This window comes from Elephas maximus, chromosome 6 (assembly GCF_024166365.1).
Source record: "Elephas maximus indicus isolate mEleMax1 chromosome 6, mEleMax1 primary haplotype, whole genome shotgun sequence".
Classification (NCBI taxonomy): Eukaryota; Metazoa; Chordata; class Mammalia; order Proboscidea; family Elephantidae; genus Elephas; species Elephas maximus.
In genome coordinates, this window is record NC_064824.1 from 114,846,218 (window position 1) to 114,866,496 (window position 20,279).

Here is a 20,279-nt window from a genome sequence, read left to right on the forward strand (position 1 = left end):
ATGGTCCCTGGGTCTAGCACTCAACAATGTAGTTAGTGGGAGCATTCTTGTAAGCTGGCCAACTGTCCCACTTTGCTGGGACTGTCCCAGTTTTAGCACTGAAAGTCTCACGTCACATCAGGAGGCAAGGGCTGCAAGCAGAACTATGCCAAGGAACTGAAGCAGGTCACCCAGTTGGCCAAGGCCTACCAGGACCACTGACATGACTTGTTGTTGCAGTTAGGTGCTGTCGAGTCAATTCTAACTCGTAGTGATACTATGTACAACAGAATGAAACACTGCCCAATCCTGCGCCATCCTCACAATCGTTGTTATGCTTGAGTCCATTGTTGCAACCACTGAGTCAATCTGTCTCATTCAGGGTCTTCCCCTTTTTTGCTGATCCTCTACTTTGCCAAGTATGATGTCCTTCTCCAGGGACTGGTCCCTCCTGATAACATGTCCAAAGTAGATGAGACGAAGTCTGGCCATCCTTGTTTCTAAGAAGCATTCTGGCTGTACTTCTTCCAAGAGAGATCTGTTTGTTCTTCTGGAAGTCCATGGTATATTCAATATTCTTCTCCAACACCATAATTCAAAGGCGCCAATCCTTCTTCAGTCTTCCTTAACCATTGTTCAGCTTTTGCATGCGTATGAGGTGATTGAAAATACCATGGCTTGAGTCAGGCACACCTTAGTCCTCAAAGTGACATCTTTACTTTTTAACACTTTAAAGAGGTTTTTTGCAGCAAATTTGTCCAATACAACATATTATGTGACTTCCTGACTGCTGCTTCCATGGACGTTGATTGTAGATCATGACTAAGGGCCTGTTATTCTGCTAGACTTCACTTTTACACTGTAAGCTCCATGTGATGGCAGCCTATTCATGCCTGGATCACTGATGGCTAGCCTAGTCCCTGTCATGGATTGAACTGCTTCCCCCAAAGATATCTGTCAACTTGCCTAGGCCATGATTCCCAGGATTGTGTGGTTGTCCTCCATTTTGTGATTGTAATTTTATGTTAAAGAGGATTAGGGTGGGATTGTAACACCCTTACTAAGGTCACATCCCTGACCCCAATATAAAGGGAGTTTCCCTGGGGTGTGGCCTGTACCACCTTTTATCCTACAAAAGATAAAAGGAAAGGGAAGCAAGCAGAGAGTAGGGACCGCATACCACCAAGAAAGAAGTACCACCAAGAAAGAAGTATCGGGAGCAGAGCACATCCTTTGGACTCAGGGTTCCTGCGTGGAGAAGCTCCTAGTCCAGGAGAAGATTGATGAGAAGGACCTTCCTCTAGAGCCAACAAAGAGAGAAAGCCCTGGAGCTTATGCCCTGAATTTGGACTTCTAGCCTACTAGACTGTGAGAAAATAAACTTCTCTTTATTAAAGCCATCCACTTGTGGTATTTCTGTTATAACAGCACTAGATGACTAAGGCAGTCCCTGTACATAACAGCAACAGGGACACATCACTTACGTTCTTTGGTCCTGGATTCCCTTATCTCAAAAATAAGGGGCTGCCCCTTTCTCAAGTTGTACTATTCTATAAGTAACAAAACCTGTTAGCATTTTCTGGAATAAGGATAGGTGGTAATGCTGATGGCAACCAGAGAATGATCACTTAAAAAGGAAAAACAGCAAGCATGGTACCTTAGTTCTGAGTCTACCAGATCTTCACAGGCATGGGCAAACACAGAGAGATAGGGAGCCTGGAAAAACAGAAGGTCTAGAAAAACTACAGGGACTGTGCTATATTTTCACATCTTCTTGTGGCTCTCTTTGACCAGAAAATTATCCCAGGTAAGAAACCAGGAAGAAAAGTGTGCCTGGGTCTTGAATGAGACACCATTTGCCAACCACATTGGAGGGACCTGGGACCTTGAGTGTTTAGAATTCTTGGGCCTCTTCAGTTTCCTTTGTCAACCTGTTGCTGGGTGGAGGTGGTTGTTACCATGGAGATCATCCAAGATGCTGAGACTCCTGAACACCCTTCCCTCAAGTGGGCTAGGTAAGACAGACTCCTGGTAGAAGAAACCAGGCTGGGCTGAGCTGGGGCTGCATGGAGGAAGCCCCAAAGTCGAATGAGACTTATAGCCATTGCATCGGATGTTCTAGGAAGGCAGATCCAATTCCACTAACTGGAGTGGGCAGGAAAAGGAGGATGAATGAATACTTGTGTATTGTAGCAAACTGGGCCTTTCCATTCCTCCTAGGGCTACACTCCTTTCCTCCCTCAGTGCTTTTGAAAAGATTCTCCTTTTGCCTGGACTGTCCTTCCTACTCTTTATCATGGCCAGCTTCAGATCTGTTGTTGTTGTTGTTAGCTGCCAACATGTCAACCCCCTATGCATAGAGACTTTACATACATGGGATTAGACTGTTATGATTCATTGGCTAATTTTCAGAAGTAGATCGCCAGGCCTTTCTTCCTCGTCTGTCTTCCTAGGCTGAAAGCTCTGCTGAAATCTGTTCAACATCATAGCAACATGCAAGCCTCCACTGACAGACAGGTGGTAGCTGTGTATGAGGTACATTGGCCGAGAATTGAACCTGGGTGCCTCGCATGGAAGGCGAGGATTCTACCACTGAGCTACCACTACCGTAGCTATCTCCTCTTGTGAGAAGCCCTCCTGAAACCTCAAGCCTGGGTTCCCACTGTATTTGCACAATTCTTAGTCCTTAGCACTGTATTGTAATTGCCACACTATAATTGTAGTCATAAGACTGCAATCTCCTGGAAAGCAAGAGCAGCTTCTAGCTCACTGTTATATCCAGAATCCTCAGCACAGTTCTGGCTCAAAGCAGCTGTCCAATAAATATGAGTTAAATGAATGAACTGGAATTTTTTCTCCACTCTTGTGAAAGAAAGATAAAGCAAGCTGATGTCACGGTTTAAATAAATAAAATCTACCCACCAACTTCTAAGAGATACCCTCTAGTGCATGAAGCTCAAACTTCATTTTCTATGCCTTCTATGACCACAGAGCCTAATTTTAAACAATATCCTCCAACATTAAAGAAATTCTGGGTGATGTCCAAACACACTGCAAAGTGGACTCACATTCTGTAAATATTTTCAACAATAAAACTGAAATAAAAGTTACAGGGTTAGGCCTAAATTCCCTAGAAAATTAAATTAACCATAAACTCACTCCCCTCCTGCCTGTTTTCAATCCCCAAACTCTTCTATTCTCCAAACATTCTGGTAAATTAACACTTTACTGCAACTTATTGTATTAGGAAGTAAATGAATAAATAGTTCTGTGGCTGGAAAAAGGAAGGAGAAAGGAAGAGTTGCTCCCTCCTGTAAGGTCCAGATGGGTTCTCTGGTATTTCTCAGCCTGAAAAATGTTGACATACATAGGTCAGTTCAGCCACAGGCTGAGAAATAGAAGATCCCAGCTCCATGATTTGTCCACGATCTTGAACGAGTCACCTCACCTCTCTGGTCCTGGTTTCTCACTTCCAAAAATCATGGAAATAATATCTGCTCATTCCTTCCTACCCCGAGAATGTGAGCTTGTGGTTCAGCATGTGTTGGAGGATACGGAAGCTTCTGGGCTCACGAGGGTCCTTCCAGACCCCCCAGGGCTTCCAGATTAAAAACTCAATTCAATCAACCAAAAGAATTTTTGCAGAGTTATTATTCCCAGGCTGGTGGCTCCCAAAGCCATCCAGACTACTAGGCTCCAGTTACAAAAAGGCCATTAGGCCCAAGCTCAAATAAGCTGCGTGGACTGTACTAAGTGCTAGACAGGAGTAGATGAGCCCCTCCCTTCCCTGTTCCCTACCCACACTTTAGTCTACCCGACTCCCCAACAAAAGTGATACTGGGTCTTAAAGCATGTTGTTAGGTACCCTCAAGTCTGCCCCAAAGGGTTTTCTAGTTGGGAGCAGATCACCAGGTCTCCCTCCTGCAGAGCTGCTAGATGAGTTTCAACCACTAACCTTTCAGTTAGCATCCAAGTGTGCCACCAGGGCTCGCTTTATTAAAGCATAGCAGGGCCAATTTAAAAAGCAGTGAGAGAGTGAGAGAGGCCTCGAGCCAGATGGAAAGGAGTCTCTTATTGATGTCTGTGCACACACCTCTACCCTGAACTGTCTTATCACCTGTTCATCCCCATTTGGCCACTCAAAGGTGAGTTTCTCTGGAGATCCTTCTCTGGATCTCCCAGGCATTACTCATCACCCGTCCCACATGTGTGGTTCTTTAGGGCAATGTTTGCAATCCCTATCAAAGGTACACATCATGTTGTCTTGTGGCTGCTCAATTCAATCAACCAGGAGAATTTTTGCAAAGTTATTTTTCCCAGACTGGTGGCTTAACTCTCCAGTCTCTGATCTAGGCTCTGAGCTCCCTGTCTTTCTTCTACATCCCCAAGGCTGGGCAGCCAGCTATGTTCAATCAGTGTCTGCTGAGTGAATGGTCATGCTGATCCCCTTGCTGCCACCAGGCAGCTGGAGCAGGAAGGAAATGGATGACAGAAGATTTTCATCTTTAACTCGCGACCTTTGGGGATGGTAGGTCCCTTAAGAGATCACCAGAATTATTCTTCTCATTGAGCAAGACTGATGAAACACCTGGTGGGACTCACTCAGGTCCTATCTGTCTTTGACTCTGGTCCCCAGGTTAAATGTACCCAAAGCTAGCTCTGCCTCTTTTTCTTTGTACAACCTGTTTAATGCCTTTTTATAATATTTTTTTTTCATCAACCAAACAATAGGCTCAAACTTTTTATTATGGAAAAGGTCAAACAGATAAAAGTAGAGAGATTAGTAATATAAACCCTGTTGTACCTATCACCTGCGTCCCTAGGTAGTACAAATGATTTGTGCTCAACTACTAATAAATCTATCTTGGAAGAAGTACAGCCAGAATGCTCCTTAGAAGCAAGGATGGTGAGACCTCATCTCACATACTTTGGACATGTTGTGAGGAGGGATCAGTCCCTGGAGAAGCACATCATGCTTGGTACAGTAGAGGGTCAGCGAAAAAGAGAAAGACCCTCAATGAGATGGATTGACACAGTGGCTGCAACAATGGGCTCAAGCATAACAACGATTGTGAGGATGGCGCAGGACTAGGCAGCGTTTCGTTCTGTTGTAAATAGAACTGCTATGCATCAGAACCAGCTTGACGGCACCTGACAACAACATTAACCTAAAGGCTGGAAGTTCAACCCCACCCAGTGGCACTGGGGAAGAAAAGCCTGAGGGTCTGCTTCTGCAATCACAGCTAAGAAACCCTGTGGGGTTAAATACTGTCACACACGGGGTCTCCATGAGTTGGAATTGACTCGACAATAACAAGTTCTACCCAACACACAGTTTCAGCAATCATCAGCACATGGCCAGTCTCATTGCGTCCATAATCACTGGATTATTGTGAAGTGAATTCCAGGTATCATGTCAAATAAATACTTTTGAACTTGAGTTGCATTAATAGGAAGGATGAAGATTAAATCTAAAGAGGAGCCTCTCTCTAGGGCCATGTCCCATTAAATTTTTTGGGGGGGGGGAGCGGGGAGAGAAAAATAGGGAACACTTGAAATTGCATTATATCCTCCTTCAAACTCCAACATGATTTTTGGTTGTGTTTTGTTTCTGCGGGTACTTAATACATGACAGAAGCAAGAAACAAGATGACAAGTATGGTGTAGAATCTCAGTGGTGACTTTGCAAAAACCAGACCCTCGAGACTCTGGAACAAAAATGAGCAAAAAGAGGGAGCAGCCACACCAGCGGAGACCTGGCAGTGCCCCACCAAAGTGTCTTTTTTCCTGGGTTAAATATTGTAGTTGTATTCCATGCATGCACGTGACCACCCACCTCTGCGCCTGCAGGCTTCTCACTCAGATCCAAACACACACAACAGGCGCATACACCTCCGCACACCCACCTTCTCCCATTCACCCGCAGCCGCCTGGTTTTGGCAGCTGTTTTCTAAACCTGTTGAAGAACTCAGAAACCCAGGACTAGAAAGCTTTTCTTTCTAAAGCAGCAACGCTCCACGGAGGCTTATATCTGGAATCCTGGAGGCATCGCCATAGGATGAATCAAAATATACAGCCCACGCTCACTCAGTGTGCCACAGGGCTCCTTTCGGGGTGTCAGGTTAAGAAGCAGTAAAGGACACTGTATAATGGCCAATGCTGTTTATGCCAATGACTATTAACTCTGTTTATATGCTAAAATCTGTTATTGAGAAAACGTTCCTGCCCACACAACACTTGCACTACTCAGGGGTCACCCTGTCAACCTCAAAGCACTTAGCACACAGTTACTTTCACCTGGGGAAGCATGCGAGGCATTTTCAGCTGCACTTTGGACAGAGGGGGAAGGAGGGGCTGAGAGAGAGAACAAGTATTTACTGGACTCTCCATGCACGGCGCTAGGTGTTGTCTCTTTAAATTCTCACAACATGTCTATGAGGTATGTATTTTTATTAACTGAATGTTACAGATACAGGACACTAAAGTTCAGAGGAGTTAATTAATTTGCCCAAAGCCACACAGCTAGCAAATGCTAGAGCCTGAATTCTAACCCAGGTTTTGCTAATCACCAAACCCATGCTCTTCTCTCTACACCACTAACCAATTTTGTCCAAGGATAAGGAACCTTCCTTTCAAACATTTTTATTTTTTATTTCGAAATCATTTGACTTATTTAAAAAATCTGTAAAAATAGCACAGAGTTTCCACATGCCCTTCACACACTTTTCCGAATGTTAACATTTTATGCGGTCGGTTAATGCACTCACTGCTAACCGAAAGACCGGTAGTCAGAGTCTGCCCGGAGGCACCTCGGAAGAAAGGCCTGGCAATCTACTTCCAAAAAAAACAGCCATTGGAAACCCTATGGAGCGCAATTCCACTCTGACACACGTGGAGTCACTATGAGTTGGAATTGACTCGACAGCAACTGGTTAACATCTTAGGATAATCATAGCCTAGTGATCAAAATCAGGAACTTAACATCGAGGCAATACTATTAACTAATCTACGCACCTATTCAAATTTCCTCACTCGTCCTGCTAATGCCCTTTTTCTGGTACAGGGTCCAATCCAGGATCACAGATTGCTATTTAGTTGTCATGTCTCTAAAGCCTTCTCCAATTGTGACATTTTCCCTATTATTCTTCATCTTTCATGACCTTGACACTTCTGGAAATTATCGAACAATTATTCTACAGAATGCCCCCAATTTGGGCCCCTTTTAATGTCAAAAAGTTTCACAAACCCGCAAATGACTGTAGTTGTACTTCGAGTATCTGTTGTTAATACTTGCCAATACGCTGATTGACAAGAGGTCACTCTAAAATTTCGGGATGCTTTTGATTTTTTTTTTTTTTTATTCGTCACAATGGCTTCCTACTACATGTAAAGCATAGTGCGGATATCTGTAAGATAATTGTTATTTTTTATTTTTTCTCTCTCCAGGAAACGCTTGGATATAGTTAGGTTTACCTAGGGGATGGTGGTAAGGGACCTGGGTTAGATTCTCAGCCAGTGCATCTCCTGTTTGTCAGTGGAGGCTTGTTGTATTGCTGAAGAGGTTTCAGTGGAGCTTTCAGACTAAGATAGACTAGGAAGAAAAGCCTGGCTATCTACTTCTAAAAATCAACCAGTGAGAACCCTATGGATCACAACCGTCAGATCCACATCTGATCACCGGGATGGCACGGAACCAAGCAGCATTTTGTCCCATTGTGCATGGGGCTGCCAAAAGTCTGGGGGGCAACTTGAGAGCCACTAACGACAGCACTGCTTATGATATCTTGGGAGCTCCTCCTGAGATCAGCAGCCCACAGTCACACACAGACCAAAGCAGAAATCCTCAAAGAAAGTTCGGAGACAGTGGAGAGCTGGGTGAGGTCAGGTAAGAACATCCCGAGCCAATGGTTATTGTATGTTTGTGGTTTGATGGTATGTTCGCATTCCATACTAAGAGTTCTGTAGGCGTTATCTCACTTAAGCTTCACAACCACCTCTGAGACAGGTTCTACTATTATCATTCCCCTTCTACCAAGGAGGAAATTAAGATTCTGAGTCTTAAGGGACTTACCCAAGGTCACACATCCTCGGCACAGCAACATTGGGATTCGAATGTAGTTCTCCCAGGCTCCGAAAGCCCCATGCTCCTATCCGCCATGCTAATTTTCTCCAGAAGCATCTCTGAATCTTTGCTTCCATTGTTCTAGATCTTGAACAGTCCTCATTTCCTATTTTCCAAATTCTTTCCCAGCTCCAGCCTTTAGAACTCAGTTCAAAGTCCATTCTTCTAGGGAGACTCCCTCTTATTGGTGGAAGAATGGACTGAATTTATACTAGTCCCAGGTACTGCTCATCTACTGGATATGATATAAAAAATGACAACAGAACTGGAAGACGCTTGGAGATTCCTTAGGACTTCCCACTTTTATAGAGATAGAAGTAATAGCAATAGCTACTAATATTTATTGTTCACTGTGAGTTAGGCAAGGTGCTAAATGCTTAACATGTGTTTTCTCATTTAATTCCTACAACAACCTTAAGAGAGAGGTGCTAATATTGTTGAGGGAGATTTCTAGAATACACTTCTATCTGGATTTCTTCTTTCCAGGCCAATTTTTTTTTTTTTTTTTTTGGCACCCAGGAGGATCCCACTCCCTGCCCCTGTCCACAGCCATATTATAGTCCCAGTCAATGATGACACACAATAGCCAATGTGATACGCCACTCCTGGGCTGAAGCACTGCGAGGGAGCAAGGGGCGCACCATCTGTCGCTCTGCTCAAGAGACTCTGGGGCTTCCCCCGGGGAGGCCCCTGATTTGAGTTTGCTCAAAAATACCCTCTGAACAAGTCAGGAGTGAGGATTGTTGGTTGTACTGGTCAGGGAAAGTAACATCACCTGGGAAGAGACAAGCCTTCAAATCTCAGTGTCTTTACACAGTCAACATTTTGTCCCCTCATGCCACAGTCTCGTGTAAGTTAGGCGTTCCTGTTTCACCTTGGAGCTCTCCTATCTGAAACTTGTGGCCCTCAGGTGACCAAGGCAGGGAAAGAGAGAGACGTAGCAGGTGTCATCCCTTCCTGCCTCTGCCCCAAGTGACACAGCCCATTGGCTGAGCTAGTCACATGGTCTCCATCTAACTAAAAGGGGAGTAGGAAAATGGAGGGCTGCATAAAAAGTGCTTAATGCACTTGGCTGCTAACCAAAAGGTTGAAGGTTCAAGTCTACCCAGAGGTGTGCCTTGGAAGAAAGGCCTAGCAATCTACTTCCTCAAAACTAAGCCATTGAAAACCCTGTGGAGCACAGTTCTACTCTGACACACACAGGGTCGCCATGAGTCACAGTCTTTATTTTTGCCGTGGTAGTGAAGCCTGTGTCCTCCCAACTAAATCCTCCCTCCTCCTCCCAGTTTGCACACCCTGTTCCTTATACGTTTGAGAACCTCAGGTTTGGTGGAGATATTTCTTCTCCCCATTTGGCTGCCTCCTCAAGCTGCTGTCTAAACCACGTTATCCCTTAAGTAACCCCTATTTTGGGGTTGCCCAAGTCAATTGTTGAAAATGAATATTTCAAGGCCCCTCCGTGGGCCCATGGCTGGAGAATCAACATTTCATCACTTTCATGAAGTACCTCTTGGTGTCCAAGAACGTTTCAGAACTATTGTAGTGCAAACAGCCCAAGTCAGTGGTACCCAACTTCAGTCACTTACAATTTTTGTCATATTCATGTACCATCTATTTTTTTCAAACAAAACAAAAACGATTTGTTTTACTTATAGTATTCAAAGTACCTTACAACAAATAGCATCTTTGCATTCCCTTAAGTCTTTTGGAAGGTAATTCCAGATTGTGCAATGAATTTACAGGAAAATCTGAAGACATCAATTAGACATCTTAAACTTAAATTCTAAGTTTTGGAAGCTATTTCATACGATGGTTCACAACAGAACACTGTTCTACTCAAAATCAATCACCGCGCAGGACTGGGCAGTGTTTTGTTCCATTGTGCATGGGGTTGCCATGAGTCGGGGGCTGACTCAATGACGGCAGCAAACCACAAACAGCCTAGGGAAGACCCTGAATGCAGGCCTCTTGCTGTGTGCACTTGGTGAGACCATGTGCTCCTCTACATGCACGGTGTGTTCCTGGCCTCTAGGGGCTCCAAGTCCAGCAAAGTATCTTCTGCACAGTCCCTGCCAAGCAGAGTGCTGCTTAATAAAGACCTATCAGGGACGTGGTGATGACAGAGATGGATAAAGTCAACTATGTGGGGAGTGCAGGGCCCAGGAAGGAGAGGATCGAAGTTCAGCTGAGTCAGGCAACAATGCACCCCTGATTGTCAGGCACAAAATAGCTGGGGGGGTCCGGTCAGAGCACAGCCGTAGAGTGCCTGACATTTTCAAGGCTCCAGTAAGAAAGGGTGGGAGGAAAGGTGGCAGTGTGATCCGAGACTCACCCCAGGTCTCTGAGACACGCTGACAGAATGAAGAGCTGCTGTGTGCCTGGGACTTAATGCATCATGTTGGCTCCTTGGAACAAGCATTCAAGCTTGGTATCTTATCTCTATTTTGTAAGCAATAAAATCTAGGTCCAGGGAGGTTAAATAACTCACTCAAGATCACGCAGCTGGGAAGGGCCCAAACTGGGACTTAAATCGTGTCTTTCTGACTTCAAAGCTCATGCTTTTCTCATCCTTCTGCAATAGAATGAGAAAATGTCTGCTCCTGGCAACATGGTCCCAAGCTGGGATAATAATCACCATGATTACTAGGCTGAGAATCATCATTATTTTTCATTATGGAATCAGAAAACAAGATGGAATCGACCTCAAGGGATCATTCACACCCCTCTTGCTTGACATTTTAATACATGTGCCCATACACACACACATTCACACTGCCACACACCACACTGTCACACTCACTCACACACACACTCTCACACACACACTCTCACACACACACTCTCACACACACACTGTTACACACTCACACTTTTAATCACACACACGTCACACTCTCATATACCCACTTGCACACACTTACACTCACACGCACACTCACTCACACACACATACAAATACACCTTCCACCACGTATACACTAAGGACCGAACGTAGCGCTATTAATCTGGAATGAGCATGTGCCAGAAGGGAGTGGAAAGAACCAATAAATACATACTGAGCACCTACTGTGTGCACAGCCCTTTGCTAGCCACTAGGGTGGCTTCAGGAGGGTTCTTCTGGAGAAAATGACGCTGATCCCCTTCAATCACATGTAGTCTTCCCATAGAGAAAGAAAGGAGTTTGACATGCCCTCCTTAAACCTGGGGATGGGCCCTGGAGAAACTCTCAGGACAGCAATGAGCTGGGTCAAAGCCTGGGGACTGCTTGTCCCCTTGTAGGAGTGTGATGTCCACAATTCTTTGGTCACAGAGTTTGACGGAGCCTATATTCACAGACTTCCCCTTTTTTGCTGACTGCTTGCTGACAGTTTGAGGGCTCAAATTGTAACTTGTTCAATTTTATCTATTTTATCACAAGGCAGTCAGCCCCATGTGCACCCCACTTTTACTTTTAACATACACTGGGGGAGGTATCAATGTGTACTATACGTCACATGCACACATAAGCTATCATTCCTATGATCCATCTCGGGAGGGGGATGGTGTGTAGCTTGGGCCATACGGTATTCGCTTGCCAGCGCCTTACATCCAGGGCTCACTTCCAACTTGGCTTCTTTCCCAGCAAACAAGAAGCAGCTCACTCATTCCCACACTTCTCTGAATATCCCTTCCCCCTCCACTACCTCCCCTCCATTCACAGGCCACTGCTGGGCTTCTCCAATACACAGGCAGGAAAAGAGAGTGGGAGAAAGATAGAGAGCAAGTGAGCAAGCACACGAGCGATTCCCAATATCTCTCTTTTCTTCTTCCAGGCTCTTTTGAAATCCACATTTCACAACCTCCTGCCCTAACAACCTTACCACGTAACCCTCTGTACGGGGGCTCAGCCCGAAGCCACACCCAACACATTAGCCAACCTACCCCTTAACTGATACAGGCTGGCAAGAGAAGGATGACTCCAGAGGCAACAACAACCGTGTATAGACAATGACATAAAAAATGGGGGAGGGACTAAAGATCTTAGGTGACAGCCACTCCACAATCGTCAAGGCACCAGGGTGTCTTCCCTCCTACCCATCCCAGTTCTATCCGTGAGCATGAACAGATGCACTCGATGTTTTCTTCATAAGTGCGTGTGTGTATGTAAACAATAGATAGCTAAATCTGTAAGATGGCCAGGTACCCGATGGTGGGGGTGAAAGCCCCGAGTGAGGAAAGGGTCCTAGGCACTTCCAGTTTAAATAGAACCAGGGCTGGCAGAAGTAGGAACTGAAGGACTACAGTGGAAATAACCTACTCACAACTCTGGGGTAAGTTGGGCTCCCTTCTACTGGGATGATTCTGAATCCTTAGACTATTGCCTATTGGCCACAAAGGGCTTGCTCTTTTACCATGGTGTGTTCAAGGTATAAATTCATGATTGCCAAAACCAGGGATTTCTATGAGCACAGGACAGAGGCTGTTCTTTACAATCTTTGCTTGAAGACACATTTGTGCGTGCCAGGTATTGCATACACTGGGGCTAGATGTACAGGGATGAGATGACCCCTTGAACTGGAAAGGGATGAGAGGTCATCTCCTCCTCCTTAGATTAAAACTCTCTCTGGACCCCAAAGAAGTCCCTGGGTGGGTGCAAATGGTTCATGCTCATAGCCACTAACCAAAAGGCTGATGGTTCAAGTCCACCCAGAGATGCCTCAGCAGAAAGGCCCAATGATCTATTTCCAAAAAATCAGCCACTGAAAATCCCATGGAGCACAAACCTAGTCTGACACAGATTGGGTCACCGTGACCCAGAATCGACTCAGCAGCAGCTGGTGGTGGCAGTAGACCCCAAAACAATCTCATCGTAATGAATCTGAAGTTTGGAATTGATCTTGAGAGCCATCTAGTCCCAGTCACCCACATGATTCCCCTTCTAAGGCAGCCCGTACACTCTTGTTACAGCTTTGATGGAAAGTTCTTTCTGATATCAAAACCCAAGTTTGCTTCTCTGGAGAGTCTATCACTGCCCTAGGTACTGCCATTTGTGGTCCCACAGGACAGGTCTGCGCCTCTTCTGTAGAGCACTTTCAGCATTTGATACTCTCAAGCATTCTCCTCTCCTTAGATCCCCTGCCTGTGGAGTCGCCACTGGGTGAGCTCCAGAAACTTGTTCATTCAACAAGTGAACATGTGCCAAGCAATGGGCTGGGAGGTGATGACCCAATGCTGAGCAAAAACACACAAGCAGCTGCCTCCAGGGATCTTGCAGTCCTTTTGCAGCACCTCCCTAAGACCCAGACAGGACAGCTCCTTGCTTTAGATGGCCTTCCTTCAGCCCTTCTTCAGCTTCATCCCTCCCGACAAGGCAACGAGTCTGCAGGGTCAAGGGGCCATGTGCCTCTTTTACAACATGTTCTGATTACCTGCGGTTCCAGAATTCCTGCCCAGACAACTTTGGGCCTGCTCCCAAGGCCTGCAGCATCCTCTTCTTCAGCTCCCTTGTAGGCCAGAGGGGGTGGGCACAGGAGGCAGCTGTTGGGGTGGAGTGGTATGGACAAAGCTTGGACAAGCTGGCTGTAGTGTCCATCCATATGCATCAAGACCCCTCACGGTGGAGCTGGCACAGAACCAGCAGTGGAAAGAGAATCGGGGTGGGCTGTGAACCAGGGGCCAGCAACTTCTGTTGGCTATATTTCAGCTCAGAATCCAGGGGAATCCAAAGGCTCTAAATTTAAACCTGGTCTCCCAGGTGTATTTGCCAAGATAGGCGATTAGAATGTATGTTATTTTACAGTTTGTGAGCCTCCATCTAGACACTTGCCCAAGGGCCTCTCCTCTTTGTGGGGACAGAAAACATAAAATTGAAACACAGGGCTAAGAAAATTAAGTACACTGCTAGGGTTCCTCCTAAAACTGCTCTATTTGATCTCCATTCCAAGGGCCCTCATGTCCTGCTTTCCCTTAGGTTCAAAACAAGTGGGGCCCCTCACTGCTACGGTGGCTTTCGTCCTTAAACACCTTCAGGTATTCCACAACTGACCCAGCTGAGGAGGCAGTTTTGCCTCTTTGTCTAACCACGTATCTCACATCTCTTCTGCTTCCACGCTTCTAGCCTCAGCCTCACAGCCTAAGTCTATTTCTTCTCACTTGGTCTTCAGCAGCAACAAAGAAGCCTCCTCTAAGTAATTAGGGAAAAGATAGCAAATTCCCCCACTTCCCTCTCTGAATAGGCACGCCATACACCAGCTGCCTTTAAGCACACATCTTTTTCTTGTACCTGATATTACTGGCGTTCACCTCAGGCTCCCTGTCTGTGTGTTCTTGATGTCTATCAGCCTCTGTGATGTCTGGGTGAGATTGTAGAACTCCCAGAGGGCAGGGCCACATCACAGAGCCATATCTTCCCTGTGTCTCTAGACCGTGCTCAGTAAAGCAGCAGGTGCAGGTAGGCGCTTAATAAAGACTTTGATGCTAGAAACAGAGGACCAGTGCTCTCCACCTAGAGCATTGTGAGTACCCAAGAAGCAATCCACTACCACAGCCAGGCCACAGTCATTGCAGTCCTTCTGCCAGCCTGAGAGCCAGGGCAGACTCTTCCTTTTAAAAGAGGCAGAGGGGCCACCCTCTTGCCTTTGTGATCATCATAACAATTATATGATGATGACAACAACAATAACAAAACACTATGTGCCAGCATTACTATAACAGTACTGACTGATTTGATGCTTACGATAACCTCATGAAATTGGGGCTATCACCATTATCCCAGTTTTACAAAGATGGATCTGAGGCACATCGAGGTTGTTTGACTTGTTCAGGCCTTCAACTGGTATAACCTGACTTCGGAGACCTTGACTTACCCACTACTGCACTTGAAGTGTCCCTTGAAGTGACCTAGAGCACCTTCAACCAAGAATGGAGAGTGCAGAGTTGCCAAGTGGGTTCTTGTCCTACACTCTCATGGACCCTGGACCCCTGTCTGACCTGGATGAATGACTAAGAGAAGGCAAGTGGCTACTCAGCTGGAACTCTCAACGCACTAGTTCCCACCCTACTCCTCTCCCTCCACCCGTCCTCCTTTCATTCTGTTTCTCAAACATGCCAAGCTTGTTCCCACTCAGGCCTTTGAATTGCTGTCTCCTCCACCTGGAATGCTCTCCCTCTAGCATAGCTAGGTCCTTTGATTATTTGGGTGTCAGCTCAAATGGCACATTCTCAGGAAAGCTGTTCCTCATCTCCCTATCTTGCTCATGCCTTCCCTTTCATTCTTGTCCAGCTCATTTCCTGGTTTAGGAAAAAGCATTCAGTACCACCCAAAATCTTCTTATTGACCTGCTAGTTTACTCATCTATTTTTTGTCTCCACTAGAATGGCAGCTTCAGGAGAGCAGGATCTCATCTGTTTTGTTTTCTCCTGGATATTCACTGGAACTGTGTTTGGCATGCTGTTGATGCCCAATAAGCATCTTTTAAGTAAATGTATGCATGAACAAATGGATGCAAAGTCCTTTGTAGATATGTGCAAAGGTGGACCTAGCTGGGTTCTCCAGCTGTCTTTCACCACACACATGCAAGCCTTGGGTAGGCAGAGACTCAGTCTTCAAATGTGGCAGCCTATCAGATGTGGTCGATGACCGGGGTGGGGCAGGGGGGGGGTGCTCTTTAGTTTCTCTGTTTGGGCAGGGGAAAGACCAAGACACTCAGCTACTAAGATTGCAGACTGTCTACACTGCCTCCAGGACCACGTGTGGACAATTGCTGGGCAACTCTGTTGCTGAACAGAAACTAAAATTCTCAAATCTCAGCTTTTCACTTTCTCTATCCCTTTGCCTTCTCTAGAGAGCTTTCCCTATCCTTGCCCCCTTTGCCTCCCTTCCTTACTGAAATTCTGAGAAGAAAATCAAGAGGAAAGTGGGAAAAATGTATTGACCATATCTAACATAGTATCCATATTACTATTATTAACTACTAGAGCAGAATCTCATTAAAACATCCAGCTCCTGCACCGATTAAGTAAACCCAAAATATAATAGTCATATGGAGCATGTAAAGTAAAACCTGCAAACCTGGAAACCGTGTAAGGTGGAGACCTGTCAGAGAAAGAAAACTCAAATATTTTCCACTAAAATGAGTGACAGAGAAGTGGAAGACTGCACCCTGTCAAAAGTGGAAAACTCACAAGACCCAGAAAAAACAAGGCAGTTCCAGCTCTTACAGGTTTCCCTGTACTTGGATTTGATCCAGTCAGTGCACCATGACCCCTAGTCTCCCCACATGATAAGACAGCCCATTCCTTTACTGGTGATAGACTTTTCATTCAATGCTTTATTGAATCTTAAAAATAATGAACAAGAAAGGAAAGCCCCTAACCTCCTACCAGACCCTGTATTATATGAGGGCATTTTACCATATTGCTAATGATCGCTTTCTCTCTCTCTCTTTTTTTTTTTTTAATAAAATACATCTTTTCCGTTATCGAAATACTTGCTCATTATTTATTAATTCTTTTCAAGGCATTTTCACACTCATCATCTCCTGGATCCTATAAGGAAAGCAGGGAGACAGAAAAAGGTGTCTCTAAATCAGAGAAGTTGAAAAAGAGGCCCGGAAGCATAAAGCAATTTGAAGACATTCACAAAGCAGGTGAAATAGCATCCCAGGACAGGTTCCAAATCCTGCCATTTTCTAGAAACATGGATGCTCTTGCCAGAAGCCACACTCCCAGCCAGCCCTTGTGACTGAAGACCCAAGCCAGCCCATATGGAGGAAGGAAGATTATGAAGTTAGGAAGGCTAAATAACTTCTTCTTTTGGAAAAGATAATGCTCCCTTTCGGAGCAAACTCTGGAATTGGAACACCACAAAAACGAGACAGGAGGCACCAGACACCACACTGAGAGGCTCACTACCACTCAGCCAAGCCCCTCCACTCTGTAGCTCTGCTGGAGGCCAGCGCTGGGAGTGGCAAGGAGGGCTGGAGGAGGGAGCTATGTAGAGCTCTGGACCTTCTCACCTAACAGGAGTCCTCAACTCTGGGCAGCACCTCATTTGGAACTTCAGACAATCCTGGTCATGCAAAAGAAGAACCTGGCCTTCAGCCTCTCAGAGGCATTTATTCACACTGAGATCTATATCATCTCCTGTCATAATTCCCAGGCTATGGCCTCCATCATCACTGGTCCCTGGCGTGCTCTGTCCATTCACAGCAAAGATAAAATGAATGAAAATGTCATCTAAGCCTGCATCTCACAGAGCCAGCCCTCAGCAAGAGCTCGAGCCAAGCAGAAGCACCAGCATTGCATCCTGCTGTGCTGCCACTTGTTCCAGGAGCGCCCCAGAAGTCTCCCCTCCACTTCAGGAAAAGTACTAAAGAAGTGGCTGGTGTGGCCCCTTAACCCTGCCCAGGTTGCAATGGAATGCTGCCTCTCCAGCATCACTAATGACAGCAGATTTTCAGGTGAGCCTTTCCTATCCAGGACTCTTCGGCAAGTGTTGCCACAATTCATGACTCTAGAAGAATGTGTACATGCTAGCCAGAGTTTCAGGCGCTAGATTGGAAGTGAAGCTGGAAGGGGTGGGGTGGGGTGAGCACGTCTGTGAAAATCTGAATGCATGGAGTGGGAAGGATCCTCCAGACTTAGGAAAGCTGTGGTCCAGGAGGACCTTGGCATTCCCTACCCTGGATGGAGAGAGTTTAAGGGATGTCTGAAGACAAGGTACTTCAAACCTGAAAAAGGGAACAGATATAACAAGATTTCCTACTCCGTTTTCCAAGACCCTGAACTCACTCTCATCCCCACTTCGCTGTTTCTTTCCAACCCAGAAAAACCTGAGTCTGCCAAAACTGAAGAGTCTTCTGGGATCTAGGATTCCCCTCCATTTGCTCCTCAGTGACTAGAACATATTGCTGAGGATGTCAATGTCATATGGGAGGGGGTAGTCTCAAAGCAAAAGAACAGGATTGTAGCATTTCAGTCTATGGGAATAGGGAAACAGAACAAGAGCTCAGCACACTTTCGGAGAGTGAAGAAGTCTGAGTCTGGGACTGAAGATGAGCTGGGAAGAATGTCATTCACAACAAATGAGATTTAAAAAAATACTTTGGCCGCAAGCGTGAATGTACCACCAAGTTCCTTCATTTCATCGCTTCTGATTTCTGGATCTTCTATTCTGAGAATACTTATGACAATTTGGGATGAAACTAAGACACTAGCATTGGAAGGAAAATGTAAAAAGTAGAGTACAACCAAAGAAGCTCCACCAGGAACCAGTTACCTTTTGAGTAAACTTAACCACAAGAAACATCACCGAGGAGCTCTTAAAACTTATAGACCTCACACTAGAGACGGCATAATGGTTTCCCAGGGCAAGTAGGTGAGTAGCAATCTGCAAGACTGGAGATATCACCAGAAAGCAGGAGAAGAGAGAAAAAGGACTCACCTGTTCCGGCCCCTGGAAGCAGATGCGGCAGAGCGGGGTCCTCATACCACTGTCCAGGCTGCTGCCCAGTGAGTAGCGATCCTCAGCCTTCCCCTTACAGAAGTCATCTGAGGAGGCACTGCTGAGCAGGGAGGCAGGTGGCTCTGTGGCTGGGTCACCCCAGTCATCTTCCACAGAAGAAGGTGGCAAAGGTGGTGGAGGTGGCAGAGGAGGGGTCTCTCTGCCAACCCCCTCTCGAGGGCCCCTCCAGCCTCCCCATCCCCCGGCACCCAGAGCCGGAAAGGTGCTGTTGTTGGCCGCCAAACCGGGGGGCTGGGGGTCTCCGTGCATGGGCAGGGGGGCTGGAGGGGTGCGCCGCAGCAGAAAAACCTTCAGGTCATTGAATAGCATGCGGCAGCGGCACTTGAGGAGACCCTGGTGGCGCAACATCTGGGGGACCGGGGCGCACAGTCCACAGCAGTAGCAGCCACAGCAGCAGCAGCAGCACCACCAGGAGAGCAGCCCACTCAGGGGCACCAGCATGTGCCCAGCCGAGGCAGAGAGCCCAGGAGGGGCAGCTGGAGTCTTTGCAGAGGAGGGTAGGAGGGTTCAGGGGTCCACAACGTATCTGTGTTATGAGAGGACTCTGCTTTCTCACTGGCTCTTCTTACACCCCCTCCAAGAGCAAATAAACGCCCCCATAACTGAGCACTGTGAGTCACTGATTCTGAACCCTACCAGGAAAGCCAAACAACAAAAAAGTTTTTCATGCCCACTGCTCCCCCACCCCCTTGCTCAGGGTGTTTCCTTTCTGCCTTTGACCTGGGGGCAAAGGTAGGGGCAGGGGGATAAAAGAAGTGTTGAGGATAAACTGTTAGGACCTTGAGATCAAGATTTAATAGTTAGAAAGTTCCCCAGGAGAAGTTGGCTAGGAAATTATTGGGTTCCTCCCAAATTCCCAGGCAGTGGAAAATCTTTTTCTTTTGTACAAAAGGAGGAGGGCGGTTAAGATTATAAATCAGATTTAGGGTGGATTGACCTGGGCTTAGGGCAAACTAGCTCAGTGAAGGATTGAGGACTGTCTGTGTGAGAAAAGATAGCTTTCCTCAGATAGGACTGAGGGAAAGGTTGGGAGAAGTTTCAACTCTCTTGGGCAGGAAACTGGGGCCATTTACCCCAGTAGCACCAGAGTTGCTTGTAAGAGAGCAGTTGAGTGGCTGGGCGGGTGGTGGTTGCGGGAGAAATTGGGCAAGGGGCTTGTGCTTTGCCTCCGCAGTCAAAGGGCTGCATAGAAGAGGGGAAAGCTAATTAGGAGAAGAGAGGGGTTGGGGAAACGAAAGGCAGGAGAAAAGAAAGAAAAGATCGCTTATCCCTTGCAGAGCTGCCTCCTTCCTGAGCTTTAAGATCCTGGCTGGGCGTGGGGTGTGGGGAGAAGGTGGGAGTAGAAAAAGAGGGTAGAGAAGAGGGCTTGTGGGAGGGGGCAGAAGAAAGGAGTGGTTACAGGATCTCAGCCCTCAGCCCACCCATGCTGCAGCCTGTAAATCCGCGGCCCCCTCCCCTCGGCTCCATCAAAGGCCCCTTCGGACGAGGGACAAGGGCCAGGAGAAATGCAAGTCCGGGAGAGCGTGTGACCTCGCCTTCTTCTCTTCTTCCTCCTCTGGGCTATTGGCGCCCTCCTCCTCCTCAGCGTCTGCCAGCGGCCGCCGAAGCTCCTGTGGCGGCGGCGGCGGCTGCTCCTCGGCGTCCGGTTGTCTCCGGGGCGGGGGCTGCTCCGGC

General features: G+C 46.6%; 1 protein-coding gene across 1 annotated transcript in view; it reads right to left on the reverse strand.

Annotated features, from left to right (window-relative positions):
- Positions 1 to 19,046, reverse strand: part of MARCHF4 (membrane associated ring-CH-type finger 4) — a 105,928-nt gene extending 86,882 nt beyond the window's left edge. Inside the window, exon 1 of the mRNA XM_049888996.1 lies at positions 18,525 to 19,046. Within this exon, the coding sequence (XP_049744953.1) occupies positions 18,525 to 19,046 (522 nt within the window). The remainder of the gene's footprint in view (positions 1 to 18,524) is intronic.
- Positions 19,047 to 20,279: the final 1,233 nt, after the last annotated feature.